The 16471-nt window shown below is 44.3% G+C and overlaps 2 protein-coding genes across 8 annotated transcripts in view; one reads left to right on the forward strand and one right to left on the reverse strand.

Annotated features, from left to right (window-relative positions):
- Positions 1–16471, reverse strand: part of LOC139103435 (myelin transcription factor 1) — a 246360-nt gene that overhangs the window by 150904 nt on the left and 78985 nt on the right. The window contains exon 1 of one of the 7 annotated variants that reach the window (XM_070658088.1): positions 2767–2964. The exons of 5 other annotated variants lie outside the window; for them this stretch is intronic. The gene's annotated coding sequence lies outside the window, so the exon portion shown is untranslated. Of the gene's footprint in view, positions 1–842; positions 857–2766; positions 2965–16471 lie in introns of those variants that run through there. One more of the 7 variants, XM_070658089.1, reaches the window with a different exon arrangement.
- On the forward strand, positions 4762–7539 carry LOC139103443 (uncharacterized). The gene is made up of 2 exons (XM_070658114.1): positions 4762–4948; positions 5618–7539. The coding sequence occupies exons 1-2, from the start codon at positions 4762–4764 to the stop codon at positions 5800–5802; spliced, it is 372 nt and encodes a 123-aa protein (XP_070514215.1). The 3' UTR covers positions 5803–7539.

Below are 16471 nucleotides of genomic sequence, written 5' to 3' on the forward strand. Positions count from 1 at the left end.
AGAAAGTTAAAACAATCGGGCGCGTAAGTCGCGAGAAAATTACCGTCCCGAATATATGTATAATTAATTATTCATTAATTAAGCCATCGTCTCTACGTGGTTTAGCTTGCTGACGTTAAGCAATTAATCACGCCCGTGACACGTTGCTTATGATAAATGTCATTCGCGCGAACGTGGTAATGCACACACCAACCTACGTTACATGATCGTATAAATGTTGCACATAAGAAAATAAAAGATATAACATTGATTGTTAGTTAAATAGCTTTCTAAATCACTAATAATAATTTTTTTAATTGTTTGCTCAGTCTGACTTGATCCTCTCATATCTTTTAACAGATCAACACATATTAAAAAAAAAAAAAAAAAAAAAAAAATTAATATAAATTAATTAATAGAGCAGAACTCGAAACGTTATCAATTGATAAAAGCTGATGGCGTCACCTCTTCTCGCGTGGCTTTAAGGTTGCGCGAGGTTAGGGCAATTTTCGACGTAATTCCGTTAGGGAGGTTTCGAATCGATATAATCAGCGAACGCGGGGATTTAACCACTGGCGGCCGCCCCATACTACGACTTTTCAACTTAAATTCTAAATCCTGCGCGTGCAGCGTTAGGATCGTCTTTCTAGCCCGCCCTGCTAAGTTACTAACGTTATAACGACAACCAACTACATCTTTTCACCCTAGTAGCAAAAATAATAAACAATTTAACAGTACTTTGTTTAAATATAAAAAATTACAGAATGCTAAGCCAAGTTATAATAACATTAATTAAAGATTAATTTAACAAAAGTAATTTAACAAGGGAAATTACTTTAACACACGCAACGATGAATACATACATCATACGATCCATTGACAGATCCTAATGCAACGGCTGAGAATTTTCACGCTCGTCTTCGCGAGTCAATCGCGATCACTCCGACGTTAACTGTGCAGCGACACTCGGCGAGTCGGCGCCGTCACGCCTTGGATCCACGCAGGAACCCTCGTTCGTTCGTTACTTCGAGGCAACGTTGCGACCCTTGGTAAAAAAAGAAAAAAACAATAAAACCGCGGCTGTCCATTTATCGGCTCCAAGACGCGACGAAGACGAGCGTCTCCGGACGCGAGATGTGGCACACCCCGAGACCTAGACACTACTGAACCAGCCCCATGGCAAACCTTGTTAACGGCAGTCGACAACCAAGTTTAAACTTCGGGTAACAATTCCCCTACCAACTCACTCATTCTCTCTCTCTCTCTCTCTCTCTTCTCTCGTGTTCTCTCCCCCTTCTCGTTTGGCACCCGATTTTACCCCTTTCTCTCTCCCTTTCTTTTGTTCGACGCGAGAAAGGGTGATACTCGCGAGGAATTTTTAAAAATTAATTTAATTATCAAAACTGAGCTGAGCCACGTCGTCGACAAACTCCCCGAAACAAACGCCTTTCTTCAATACTGTAGCTCAATAAACGTACCCGAGTAAAATAAGTAACGTCACAATAGTTACCGAATAATTACCAAGTATAATTTAAACAACGTTTCATATTAAAATAAAAAAATAAAATAAAATAATTTTTTTTTTTTAAGTTTAACGCGACGATAAATATTTTTTAACGTAACGGAAAAGTGCAGCGGCGAGATTTGCATATCAATCTGCGGGAGAAAACGCTAAGCACCGTGATATCCAGCGTCAACCATTTGGAGAACAGAAACTATCAGATTACTCTTGAGTTTAATGTAGATGTCTAACAAGAGTTTCCGCCATAATTGCCCAAGAACAGCGCCGATTTCACTGTATCGGTGAACTCCGCGCTCGCTGGTACCTTGGCCTTCGCCGGCTGCGTCGTTGGGAAGACGACGGGGACAAGCGAACTGTCGTTAACCCCGAATCCTGGTGATCCCTCGTGGCCGAAATGGAGAGTGAGAGAGAGAGAGGGGGCGAACGAGGGTACCAAGTTCACCGCAACCTTCCGTAAGCGGCGTGTCGGCGCGAAACTCGGTAGCCGCGTAACAAGAAAGAAGTAACTATCGTTGAAGCGGACTAGTTTGTTCAATGGCACGGGGGATGCGAGGGGGGCACCGGGGGTATGAGGGGAGATCGTAGGAAGGTGAGCCGAAGTTCCTCGCAAGAACAAGAACAAAGTTCCCAACCGAGACTCCCTCCGACGTCGCCCTCGATCCTCTTTCACCGCCCCCCCTCTTCGCCCCTGTGAGGTGTATACCCCCGCAGATGCGCGCACAACCAGTTCACCTTGGAAACTTTGACGAAAACCAAATTCCAAGTGCACGTTCGCACACCACTTCGAGCCTACCTGCGAATTTGTCGTCACGGCCGCCAAAACGTGCCCCGTCTTTCGCGGATCAACACGTTGAAGATCGGATTAAAAAAACGCGGAAAATTGTGTCGCAGCACAGCGAGGAAATTAAGAAAGAAAATACCTCTCGTGCTACCGTGCGCTGCGAAGTCGTATTATACGTGAATCGATGCGTCAATTAATGTCGAAGACAGTTAAAACAATTCCTACTTATTAATAAATATCACACAAAAAAAATAGATAACACATTCGTATTAAAATAATTTTAAAAATATATTTAAAAAGAAGGAGAAGTTCTACCTTTGTTATCACTCATTCTCTCTTCACACGCGCACCAGCACAAACGATGACCATTTCAGTTTCGTTATCAATTATTTGAGTAAAAAAAATTTCAATGTCGCGGCTGAAAGTCGCGGGAAATAAAATTGCGCGCACAGAAGGCTTTCATTCCTCGTCTCTCGGTACTTACTTTCGCGGTGATGAGCGGGAGAGATCTTCTCAATCGGCGATTGCGGCGATATCGGGAGCTAGCTCGGTGGTTGGACCCGCAAGAGATTCCATCTTTCGCACGACTCCGGGGCACCGTTTGATCCCTCCTCTGTTTACCGCGATGCCGGAAGACGCGTCTAGGAAGCTCAAAAGAGGAGACGTAGACCCGTGATCGACGTTAGGCAACCCTACGAGGCCCGTCCGAACCGTCCGCGCCGCGACGTCGACGAAGAGCGCCGATTTTCCACGAGCAACCCCGAGAGGTCGTACAACACCACCGTCAAGAGGAGGACAGCGATGGAAGAGGAAGAGGAAAAGGTGGAGGAGGCAGCAGAAAGAGGGGCTGGTGGAAGGAGCCGGAGGAGGATTTCAACCTGGTATTGGTGAGGAGGAGACCGCCGACGTTGAACAGCGCCGATACGCGGTTGTGTGCGCGTTTGCGAGGAGTTAGATTAGAGAGGAGGAGAGACGCGAGCGAGAGGAGAGAGAGAAAGAGAGTGAAGGCCGAAAGCGAGAGTGCGGGATGGAGAGAGAAAGAGAGACGAGGCTGGATATGCGACGTTGGACCTGCATCGGTGTTAGTGAGAGTAAAACTTTTCTTGCCTGTGTTCGTACGTACGCATCGACTCGTCTCCGAGAGAGACGAAGGACGAAAGAGAGAGAAAGAGAGAGAGAACGGGGAGAGACGAAGGAGAGGGACCAAAAGAGAGGAGAGCACCGGAGGAGAGAAAGGCAGAAGGGTGGTGCAGAGGGGAAGAAAGATAGGGCGTAGTACGATTTTGCTAGTACGGAGACGAGCTTCCAAGCAAAACGCGTGGTCCACCTCCGAGTTATTTCCTTTTCCATCCACCTCCCGCGTCTCCTCAGCCGCCCCTTTTCGCCGTTCCGCCGCCTGCCTCTTTCGTCCCTCACTTCTTTCCCGGGTCCTCCGCCGTAGCTTGGACGGCACAAATTATTACCCGTCGCAGGTGCATTTTTTCCTATTCCCTCGCCTGTACGCCCTGCGCGCCTTGCCGCGCTTCACTCCGAAACGTCCGTCGTGTGACAAGAAATTACGAGAGCTCGGAAGCGCGACCCTTCGCCTCGCTCAATTACCGGCGACGAGGGTAAACCTCTGCTCGAAGTGCACGTAAACTGCAGCAGCCGGTGTGAGATCTTAGAAGAAAATCACACGGCTACTTGGTGGCGATAGGCGCGCCGCAATTTTTAGACGACGGTAACATAGCTACTCCGAGATATATATATTTTAAGAAAAAATTAAAATTAATTTTTATTCCCTCCGTCCAGAAACTCCCTCCGTTAAAAATCAAAGTTTTACGCATAGCGAAAGTGCTGACAAACACGTCAGCAAAGTTCATCTTTTCGTTTCGAAGTCATAATGCGACGGAGTGGCTAGCTAGGAACGCCGAGGGAGGAGAAGGGCGTTCTCAAATGGTATCATTGAAACCTCCACGACCGGATCATGGGCTCTACTCGATCGAGAGAGGCCGAAGGGAGAACTTCTCGCGGAGAAACGGCTTCTCGCAAAAACCGAAGATACCGTACGATCATATGAACGACGACACGTTCGCCGTCGACGGATAGGCGGCGGGCTACCGAACGTCGAGTTTAATGCAGATTAAGGAGCGCGGGGGCTAGAGGGTCCTTTGTAGAACGCGTTTCGTTCGGTATTAGCTGGAAGTAGCTCGTAGAACCGTGGTATTACCTGGAATTACGTCTCAATCTACCGTGGCCGTCGACTAAACTAATATTAAAACTTTTAACGTAGTTAGAGCGCGGCCCGTGGTTGCTTTACCGTCCGTGAAGCTCCATGCTCGCTCTCTCTCTCGCTTCCCATCTCTCTCCATTTATCTGTCTCTCTTCCTCCTTTACTTCCCCCTCATCTTTTAACCCTTCTCTCTTTCTCTCACGCAGATATACCATCCTCTTCTCTTGCCGTATACGCGTGAGTTGCATTGACCGCTACTGAACTTTGATGTGTTTCCTGCACAAAATTCACCTCCGAAGTCATAAATTAGCTACTGGAGACCGATGCGTTTCTCTTTGGGTGGCTCCCTCGAACCTGCACCAATACCACGGGCCACCACTTCAGCGGGCTCAAAAGCATCAAAAGCAAACGCCGGACAAACCTCACCGGTTTGCCGATGGCGGGAATTATCGAAGTATGTAATATAACGGATGTTTAATCCGGAGTGCTACCTTAATTTTTTTTACATAATTCGCGGCCCGCGTAAAAGCGAAAATTTTCTCCCTTTTTTCCGAATTTTTTTTTTTCTTTATATTATACCAAATACTGAGCAACGATAATTAATATTTCGCATAAATGCCAAATACTACCTACGATAAACGTGGGCATCGACAAAGAATTTTACGCAAGCAGTAAAAGTTAATTCAGCCAATTTTTGTTCATTCGCTGGTTTTTACTTGTAACAATACGAGACCCCAACGCAATCTCTAAACGGATTTATGTGGCATAGAAAGATATAGAAAAATCGCAACGCCCGAGCAAGGATACCGCGCCGTCGATTATTAATTAGCGACGATCGTGTAAATTTTCTTTTATTTTTTTCGTGTATCTACACGTTGTTTCTCTTGATCACTTTCACTTAGCCGATCTGCGGCCCGTCTTTGAGATGCGTCGGCTGTCTCCGTTCTCACCGGGACAGGAACTTTTTATTCCGACGCTTAAGAAACGGCCGAGTCTCTCCAGATCGGAGTTACTCCATTTAGAATCTATTAAGTGAATTAAGTTCCACCAATGAAGTAGTTCTTCTCGCTTCGCCTCTCTATCTTTCTTTCCGCCAACCGTCGGCAACTTTTACTCCTTCCAGGTTCCTTCCAAAGTTGCCCGTGGACGGAACGTCGGCCAGATGCGGAGGGACGGGGAAAGGCAAATCGAAAATTTACTCTCAAATTCACACCGAATAATGCGAAGAAACGGGCACAGCTAAAGGCAAACGCCCTTAAACGCGACGCTAAGATAGAACACGAGCGGCTGCGCGAAACGAAAAATTAAGAAAAGAAAGTTGTCCTCCGCCTTGAAAATAATATTATTCCGCGGCGAAAATAATTAATATCGTTTCGCGTGTCGTTCCATTGTGCCCGCGAGGTAAAACGGAATGTCCGGTGCACACGGGCATGTGACACTTTGTGTCCTCCACGCCGCGGGAAGATACCGGTCGTTCCAGTTCCAAGGCACTTTCAATACATTCATGCATTCATATCTCTTGTCTTACCAGACGTGAAAGATCAACGTTAGAACCGGGCGCGATAACGTTTACCGATGCACGTCCACGCATTTTCCGCGCGCACGATCATTGCAGCCTCGTAATTAAAGTGAGGATGTTTAAAAATGCTTTTTGTCAGCAAAGATACTCTAGGCGTATAACGCGCACTTTGTAAGATTACGACGACAGTTTGACTCCGCGTTTAAGCACCCGTCATTAAAATACTTTTTAACGTGGTATTTCAAGAAAGTAAATGACGAATGCATTATCCGAAGCTGATCGATAAATTCCTTAAATTCGTATCAATTCTCTTTCTAGTTTTACGTCGCTCCTTGCTTCGTTTTTCGCGACGCTCACGCGGCTTGTTTAATTGCAATCAATTTCCATAAATCATTCGCTGCGGTAAACGTGATGATAAACGTCGACGGATAATCCATATCCAGGGTACAGTACGTTTTAATAAACAGTCGCGATGTTTGCTTTAACGCACCGAGACGGTCGACTCCGATCGGAGTTTCTTAAATGATTTCATTTACAATTGTCCCGTTAATAAGCGCATTTACGGTCGTCCTGACATCGTCGCCTAACGGAGTTTATCGACTTTCCAAGTTCCACTGGCCAGCGAATCGAAACGAAATGGAAAGTAACAACTTTTAGAATGCAACAACTTTCTTCGCAATTAATTCTTTAAAGGCACAAATTAGCGAAGTCATTAGTATAGAAATATAAACAATAAAGGTAAAGTAAAACGCCGGCAATTGGCGCCGACGACTAAAAAATAATTTTTTTTTCGTTTAAATTAACTTACAAAATTATACGAAATTATTTTTGCTTAAAGTTGTAATTAAGTTAATGTAATTTTTTTTCACAAGTTATACGGTTGTAAATTGAATTGCTGTTCTAAAACTGTTTACGTGATATTAAATCAAGACCGTAAAGTCGATATCAGATACGACGAGAATTGATGCACGTGATTTTCACACATTGGTAATCTCTGAACAACATATTTTAAAAACGAGCGATCGCAAGGGACATCCTTGCATCTGCAGGCCTCGAAGAGGAGTGCTGGAACGTCCTACCCCCAGCGACGTTCCTCGTTCCTCCCCGCGCGCGCGTCCTACCCTCGAGGTCCTAGAGGGCTTTTCCGTCCCTCTTTCGCTTCCTCCGACCCCATCGTTCCTCCTCGCCGACAATATTCGCGCAAGCGTCGCCCCCACTCCCACGAAAGCACGTCGAGAACTCATCGGAGATACACAGGGAAAAGCTCCGCGTTCCACGCCTCCCACGATAGGCTTACTTTCGTGTTACTTTTTGCCGGCGAGAAGGACGACGCCGGCGTCGTCTCGTAGGTGGCCGTGAGCTCCACACATGGATCCTCTGGCCAAGAGGAAAAAGAGCTCTCTTCCCCGTCGCGTCCACCGGCAAAAGAGAGCTTTCCTTCTCGCCGCGCTGCCCTTTTTGCTCTTTCTCTTCACCGCGCGCGTGGACCACCGTCCTTTCTTCGGGGTACCGCCGATCCTCGCGTCATCTTTTTGCGGCCCCGCTAGCTGTTTCCGAGCTATCGCGAACAATAAACGACAGTACTTTCGGAATTGTAAACGACAACGAAACGAAACAACGACTTTCCAGAAGAGATTCCCTCCGAAGTCAAAAGTGTGGGACGAGTATTCGGCTGAAATGTATAATTGTTACCGATAACCCGCCGTTTGCGGATAAATTCGCGTGACGGCCGAGATCGATATCAATCTCCCTCATAACGCACACGAACGAACGGCATTTGCTTCCCGAGTAAACTCACAAATACAGACAAAAATAATTGCAAAGCGCTTCATCCTCAAGTAGAAGAAATCGTGTTTTTTACCTTTCACTCAATTGGTATAAGAAAGAAAACCGTAAGACGGTGAAACGGTAATTATGCAAGCGCCAGTACCTACTTCGCGCGCAGAAGTAGGAAAAATCCCAGAGCGAAGTATGTTAATGGCCGAAAGTGAAATAAAACGGCCGTGAGGTCACTCGAGCGGCAAAGTTCAAAGTCCAAAGTTCGGTCACCCCCTCTGCCCCCTCCCCTCCCTCCCCCCGACCGTCTCCCCGATCCTCTTTCCTCGGAGACGCAGCTCCCGGACTTTCCGAACATTTCTCACAAGAGTCGGATCACGAGGGTGTACTATCAGAAAATTCGCTGTTATAAAATGAATAATAAATACCCTGCGTTTTAACATCCAACATTCAAAACGCTGCTCGAGCATTTTAATAAACAATTACATTTCTTAAACATTGATTTACATTCTCTGCAATATTTAATCGCTTGTTTTTTTACAACTCGAATATTCCCGATGCGAATAGATTTTCCTGAGCTTTATACGTTCGTCTATCCCGTAAAGTGCAATTGTCAAAAGTATGGAAAATATTTGACTCAGCAACTACGATGTGGTTAGTGCAGCAGTAAGATGTCTTACAGCGGACTCATCGAAATTGAAGTTTGCTAAAGGGGTTACTGATCTGATTTCGGGAGGGGCGTTCGACGGTAGCTTTTAGGGGCGGCCAGCGTGAAATACAGGCAGATATAAGAAGGCAAACACGGAGGACACGTTTATATATCTGTATATGCGTATTTGTTCGTAAATACGGAACCCAAGGCGTTGCGTACGAGAGCAAATATTGGCGAGGGAAGAAACAGGGAGTGAGAACGAGAAAGAGGATAGGAAAGAGAAGGAGAGAGAGAGAGAGAGAGATGCGGGAAATGTGTGGAGAAACGCATATAAAGTTCCATATATCTATCGAGGGAGAACGATGATGCCTCGTGGTCCAGGGCATAAATCCATCGGTTTGCTCTCTATCTTAACTCCCGCTCTATGTACCACCTCGAGGCATCGGAGAAGCTTTTTCCGAGATCAACCTATGCGATCTTGCCTGCAACTTTTATTGTCTCAAGAGCGACGTCAATCTTATTTATTTCACGTTGAAATTCAAGGCATTAAGAAACTAGTATTTACTACAGACGCCAGAACGTTCAATTAATAATAACTGTCTCATAAAATAAACGCAGCTGTGATATATCGCCGCGCAATTATTTAGCAGTTTTTTTTTTTTTTTTTTTTTTTTTGTAAGGTCTTCGAAGAGTATGATTGCAACGTTAAGCAAGACGATCCATTGAATGTTAAATGATACGAGAATGAGGAACGAGGCGGTCGGAAGGCAGAAAAGGAATGCCGCCGACGTTTTCTCCGCCGATGGCCGCTATCGCAATATTAATTGACGCAAGAAATTAGCTTCGCGATCCCTGAGAATGATTGATCGCGTAATGAGAAATCCCTAATAATGACCTTGGCGTTTTGGGGTCCGGAGAAAACCGTGGTGACGACGACGGCGGTCGGGGGAGAAAAGGTATTAAGAAACGACATTAGATTATAATTTATATTAAAATCTGTGCAAGGAGATAAAGAGAGGAGACACCCACCGACGGTCGATCTCAACCCTTCGCCAATGGCGTAACATTCGTCGTCCTAAGACGCTAAACGTGATAGGCTTTTAAGGAATTAAGTTAACATCGTTAGTGTCTTAAAATTTAAAGTAAAACGTCTCAAAGGAAAAAATAATTAAATATTATGTGAAAAAGATATCGCAAAATTATCGCGTATCATAAACCACGGTTATTAAAGTATGTACAATAACGGAAATAATATTTCCATAAAAAAAAAAAGAAAAGAAAAAAAGAAATTGATTTACACCGTGAGCTATTAATTAATTTAAAGTTAATTTTAACGTATGACGATACAATTAACGAGAACAAAGAGTGAACATATCACTTTAATTAGTTTCTACGCCAATGGGGAATAATCAAGGGGTGGTCCAAGGGACGCTTTATGGCGATGGAACGAGAAAGAGAGACAGAAGCTGAAGGTACGTTGCATAGAACAGGCAACGCGATAGAGCATTATAGTGAAGCAAAGACGGGGTAGAGACAGCATGCTTAGACGTAATGGGATACAACTTTGGACTTATTCCCGTTAAGATATTGAGCGTGCAACGGTAAGATGCTCGGCCTAACATGCTACAGTTTAGAAAGGATTTTCCAGTCAAAACATCAGTCTTGATGTTGCAATCAGCACAATAAATAATATTTATGAATAAATAAATATATTACAATAATTTTACAATATTATATAATCTTATTTGCTTTTAAAACGCTAGGCTGCAATACATTGAGCAGAACAGAATACTAACTTTAATTTTTCTGTTTCAGATAATACTCTGCTATTGAAAAAGAGCCAACCCGACATCCCGCAGACATCCTGAGAGGAGGAGCAGGCCCGGGACGGGCATCATGCATCGGCGGAACAGCTTTTAGGTGAGAATTAATTCTTTTTTTAAATTGGTCATTTTATTAATTTTATTTTTATTAATTTTTATTAAAGAATCAAATACAAACGCGTAATTTTTTTTGTCTAAACATTAACTGTTTCCAGCACGTCTACATTAATGTTTTATTTTATGTTACAGTCTCCGGCAGAATTCTATAACTCCGTTGAAGCTCATGCAAATTTGTAAGTCACATAATTTTATTCTTTTTCGTAGTTTGTAATTGGGGCGTCTTAAAAAATATCGCGCGCATAGCGTGTGAACATATAATCTCTAGTAATATAAATGTAAAATAAAAAAAAATAATAACAATTAGAATTCACTCTTACGTATTCGCGAAAAAATTGAATTCCTATTCTCATACTTCGTCTAATCTTAATTTTAACGTTACGGCGTTAAATTATGCGAAAAAGTGTCTATTTAAATTAGGGTCGATTTGCGATTGAACCACAATTATTGCCTAATAACGAAATGACTTGCCAAACATTTAAGGCGGGCGTAAGTACTGCCCGTCAACGACAGGCACGAAGAACGAAGAGCGACCCTCTTTACTCGCCGCCGACGGTACGAAACGAGACCCGCGTTACATCCGAGCGACAGGACGATATCATGAATTATAAAATGACGGTAAAAGCGAAAGTTTCCAGTGGTTTCGCGAATCCAACGACGTGAGAGAAAAGGAGAAATTGGAGGAGAGATAGAGAGAAACGGTGATCGCGGCGGCGAACCAACCAACCAGCCAACTAACCGACCAGACAGGCTCCTCCTAATTTAATGAAATAGCGAAGGGTTAGGCTTCTAACAGGTGAAGCGCCGAGCAAATGTTTAGGCAAAGTAGCCTGACTACATGACGTCTATGTCGCCAACGTGGCTCCGCAATGCATTTACACGTCATACCCGTGTACCCCTTTCGCCTCTCTCTTTTTCCACGTCGTGCATTTATATTTATCTCCTTCGCTTTAAAGTTAATTTGATAAACTTCCACGTTCTTAATCACAAATGCATGTATTCTCGGTGCGTTAAATATAAATGAATTTATACGTGCTCTTGACGAACGAAAAATTACCTCGGATTGTCAATGAATTGCGTCACCCGTGCATCTATTTCACCCACCTTCTCGCTTTCCCTTTATCTTCGAGGAAAATCCATTAAAATGGATGTGAGACGCTTTTTGACGATAGCGATAGTGCTGGTTCGCAGCATCCGCGCCACCAGCGAGCCCATCGACCTCGCTCTCTGCCTCCGAGCGGTGAACATGCAAATGCGGAACCGGTTACGCGAGCGTTTTCACGTCCGGAACGAGGCGGTAACGAGAGAAATCCGACGAGACGTCTCCTGGATAATTTCCCTCCTAAGGCACACGAGAGAGTGTCCTACGCACACTCGATTATCGGCGTAACAAAAGGGCGGTCCCGCGTCGTTCGTCGTCTATGAATCTAAATGCTGTTCATAAATAAAAATTTGAGGGAACTCCCGTGCGATGTATTTTAATTTCTTTACTTTGCAAGTATCGTAAAACAAATCGGGTCGAATCGCGAACTAAAAAAAAAAACCGCAACAAAATTTACAAAACGCTTTATGTATTTTAATATTAATTTTAATATAAACGAAATAGTTACTTGAATTACTCTTTTGACGGACGTGAAAATATTGCGGTAGAAAAAAAAAAAAAAAAAAATGTTCTCAAACAGTTCGCCGCGTGAATTCCGCGTGAATTTCGCAAAAGACGAAAGAAAATCGTTTCTGAAATGGACATCCCCACGTCGATACGCCTCCCTAACTTCAATCTAGATACTCGGCACAATACCGTTCTCATCCAGGAGGTCTGGTCAGGCGACGATGGAAACGAATGGGAGGACGCGCTCACCGGTGGTAGTAATCTGGAGGTATTCCCCGGACAGCCACGCGCATCCTGTCAGGACGACGGCGGGGGGGAAGAGGTAGGGGATGAGGAAGTGCGATGACTGTACGATAGGCAAGGAGTGTCAGGCCAGAGGAGGGTGGAGGATCGGCCGCGAGAAAGTGAGTTGAAAAGAGAGAGAGAGAGAGGGAGCACGGTCGTGATTACAGTGCCGTGTATTCAAATGGTCAGCCCGACCCACACCAATCACAACGAGCACCCCCGAACATCCCCGATACCCTTGTCTAATGCCAAAGGGACTAACACCGAGTGTACCCGGTGACGCAGGAGTGTTCACACGCACGCACGCACGCACGAGCGCGAGCACGCACCCGACCTCTCGCACGTCGAATCGAGAAATGGTAATATGCAACTTGGCCGACAAGCTTCCCTCCGTCGACTGGAAAATTCGAAGGACCTCCCCAGAGATCCGACTGACCGTTGCAGGACATCGAAAGACCTCGAGTCCCCGGGCTTCCGTAATAACAACACCCTTCGTCGAAAAGCGCCACGCTATTGCATCGCTTGATATGTTATCCCCGCGGAAACAAAGAATCCGCCGCCTCTCTCGCAGCTCGTTCTCATTATTTTGAATATCGTGTTTTGCGTAAAATAATAAACTAAAGAATAGAAATTCTGATATGAATCTGCAGCTCAACATTTTAATAATCGCAGATATTTGCTGAACTGAGCATTGTTCGGCTTCGGATATATTTAAATTATATTAAATTGATAAAACTGTATTAGAAAACGTTCTTATAAATGGTCGAGTTACCATGACCGAGACATTTCGGACTAATAGTTTGTAACGAGCAAACATTATGCAAATTGAGTCGATCGTCGAACTCGAAAGATAACCTCCTTGTTGGCAGGCGCGATAACTAGTGGGAGATGGAGGAGATCTAGGAGAACGAGAAGGAGACGGTGAAGATGGCGAGAGGTCGTAGGACGACCCTAGTTAGTCCCAGGTCTATGAATCGTTAATGCTAATCAGGATCGCTAGGGCTGCGGACGAGGTGACGTCAGCCCTTCGTCAGAGATATGGACGCGACGAAGGGACTTGATCAATTAACCCTTCGCGATATAGATAAACTTCGAAGACCATTGGCTACGTCCTTTAGATTCTCGTGCGATTAATCCTAATCACGTGAATATGCATTAATAACGAAAATTTAATATATATTTTAAAAAGCCAGAAAACTTAAAATAATGACAAATAATTATTAAAATAAATATATAAATATATAATCCCGTTTGCTTTGCTCTTTTCTGAAATATATTTCTACTCGAATACGAACAAGCGAGGAAAAATTTCACACATCGCCGGACTCGTAAGGCCATACATTTTGTTCGGACGATCGATCGATTACACGCACGGACGGAAGCACAAATTAGTGGAAGATCATCCCTTTTCCGGGGACTCAGCAGAACGTCGCGATACCGTAAAGCAAACATTTCGCCTAACGTTTAGGGTAGAGTTACGTTGGAGGACTAGGGACTGGTTCCGTTCGGCTGCGACGTCGCCGCGAATCGCCTCGCAAGTGTGCCTTATCTGCCGACGAGAATATAAATTTCGCCAAAAGGTCCACGATGCGTTACGGGGAAAACGTGCACGCATACGGCAGCTCGCCGTCTCCCATTATTATCCGTTGTTTGCCGCGGGCTTGACCGCAAGATTAACGCGCGCGGCCACTCGTTTTATTGGTCACGTCACACACTCGCATGCATATATTAAAATGATTATATTTTTTAATTCAAATCAATGTAACTTTAATTGATTAATTAACAATTGACTAAAATAAAACCTTAAATTTTATTTATTTAAATAAAAGAATAATATAACGCAATTATTAAATTTTTTTTTCTTTTATTTTTTTATTCTGATCAATCTTGACGCTATCGTTTTATTATCAATTCGATAAATGTACGTTCACAGAATATCCATTAGATGCACGCATGAAAATGAGAAAAACAAAGGGGCGGTTTGCTTTAAATTTTACGAGCACGTTGTATCGACTTAATTCTCACGAACTCTGATGAACCGGAAAGCGTGCTCGTCAGAAGGCGCGAAGTGAAAAATGTGAGAAACTTGCCATTCCTGGCCACGTGCAGCTGACGATTGCGTCACGGTCCGCGGAAGGTACCGCGTGCAACGAATATGCAACGCGAAAATATAATTGTGCAATACGATAGCAGGAGATATTTATCTTTCAAGGCTTATGGACGCTCGACTTGGTACGAGCATCGTTTGGCGTGAGTAGAAGCGAAGTTAACGTGCACACAGACGTTAAGGTTGTCCTGCATCATATATACATTCGTTAAACACGCGAACCCTTCATTTTTAGTAAATCCGTACACATCTTTAATAAAAAAGAATCTGAGATATTTCAGAAAATTAATTGTCTTAATATTTTCGTTTACGTCTTGATTACACAATCACATAAATTTAATTAACAAACTTGAATAACGTTACAATAAAAAAAAGGTTTTTAATTTTTCAAGTCTCCAATTTGCAAAACACTCCGTATATGACAGAGGTCCATGTTGAACCAACGACTGTTATTTTATTTTTTTTTTTTTTTTCTCGCAGCCTCCCATGTGCGTGATATTTTGAGGACGAGTAAATATTCGGCACTGACCAGCTCAACGCGAACCGACGAGTTTCGGCAATGCTGAAGGGGGTTAACTAGCGAGCTAACGAATGCAATATGTCGGAGTCGGGCTGAAAGCAGGAAATCGCTACAACGAGCGCCGGAGACCGGGCTGTTGGTCATTGTGAGCGCGAAAACGCAGCCCCGAAAAAATGCAGCCGAACAGCCGGCAGCGATTTTTGTCAGTTATTCAGTTATTAGTTTCATTCAGGGAAAAGCCGGCTGCGCGGCGTATTCCAGACGCGAATACGCCGCGTTTGCTTTGTCGTGGAACGAGCTCCCGCAGAAATTTCGCCTCCTTTCCATATCGCATTTTTATTATTTCTTTTTTCGTTCATCGGAGTAAAGCGGAAAAAATTAATGATCCCTTTCGCGGCGCGGAATACGAAATAAGAGACTCACGTTCCGATGAATAATTATTATCTTAATTTCTGCCGACCATGCTTCATTATGCCGGCGCTGTTTGATCAGTAAAAGCAATTATGGCGATCGCGGCGAGCGTTAGTGTGCGCGAGTTGACGCTCGTACGTTAAATTCTCTCTCTAAAAGAACGGCCGTTCGAACGAGCAGATATACTTAGAGGAAACGACACCAATTCGCTGACCAGCCGAGGGATACTAACGAGCACATCGAGCGATCAATAAATCGTTCACGTTATCAGGATCGCCGATTTCGGTTTTCCAGAAGTGCGTGCTTCTTTCTCAGGCGTTTCTGGCGGGACGGCAAGCAGTGGAGGGCGGAGGGTAGCGATAAATTCCGCAAGAGCTGCGTAAGAACGGGGGCGGAGGACGACTCGTCGATAATAAGGGGATGATCTCGCGATAAGGGCGGCGGCATTAATTGAGATTCCAGATAGACTGTGGTAACTTTTGCTCGGAGCCGCGAGCTCGGATAACGATCGCCGGAACAATGGCAGCTGCGGCCGCATCTGGGCTGCATCGGGAGAGGAGAGTGCCCGTGAGAGAGGAGATCGTGTGCTTCTCGGGCAAACAGACAGGGCGCAGGGAGAAAGAAACGGACGGAGCTGCCCCGCGAACGGAAAAAGAAAGGGGACGGGAAACGGACTTTGCCTCTTGATGCCGCGGGTGAGTCCATAAATCTATTCGCGGGCGATAACTCGAATCTCGTCCTTCCTCTTTCCTACGATTCTTTTCGTCCCGCTTTTCTTGCCACTCCAGCGATTGGAACATTGATCGTGGCGGTGCCCGAGCGATAATATTCTTGATATCTGATATAAATTGTGTTGCGAAATCTAGCCTGTCTGTCTCACTTGTTCTGGAATTGTTTCGCAATAGAGAAAATGCAACGTCATAAATTATATTGCGTTACTTCGTCGAAATAACGATATTATTTATCGCGTTGTAAAATATTCGATTGAAAAAAGTGTGCCGCGTATCGATAATAAATTATTTAAATCCGAACGCAAAATGTTGTAAATGAGGAAAAAAAAAAAACGAAAGATTTCTTTAATTAAGAAAAATATAAATATTTAATAAGTATCCGTAAAATATTAAGCTTAAGTTTCCACAACTGCTAAATCTAAATGAC

Source organism: Cardiocondyla obscurior, linkage group LG06 (genome assembly GCF_019399895.1).
Source record: "Cardiocondyla obscurior isolate alpha-2009 linkage group LG06, Cobs3.1, whole genome shotgun sequence".
NCBI classification, from domain to species: domain Eukaryota; kingdom Metazoa; phylum Arthropoda; class Insecta; order Hymenoptera; family Formicidae; genus Cardiocondyla; species Cardiocondyla obscurior.

Coding starts and splice junctions, on each gene's coding strand:
- LOC139103443 (XM_070658114.1), top strand. CDS start 4,762: ATGTGTTTCCTGCACAAAATTCACCTCCGAAGTCATAAATTAGCTACT. Junction 4,949..5,617: donor CGATGGCGGGAATTATCGAA/GTATGTAATATA, acceptor TACTCCTTCCAG/GTTCCTTCCAAAGTTGCCCG.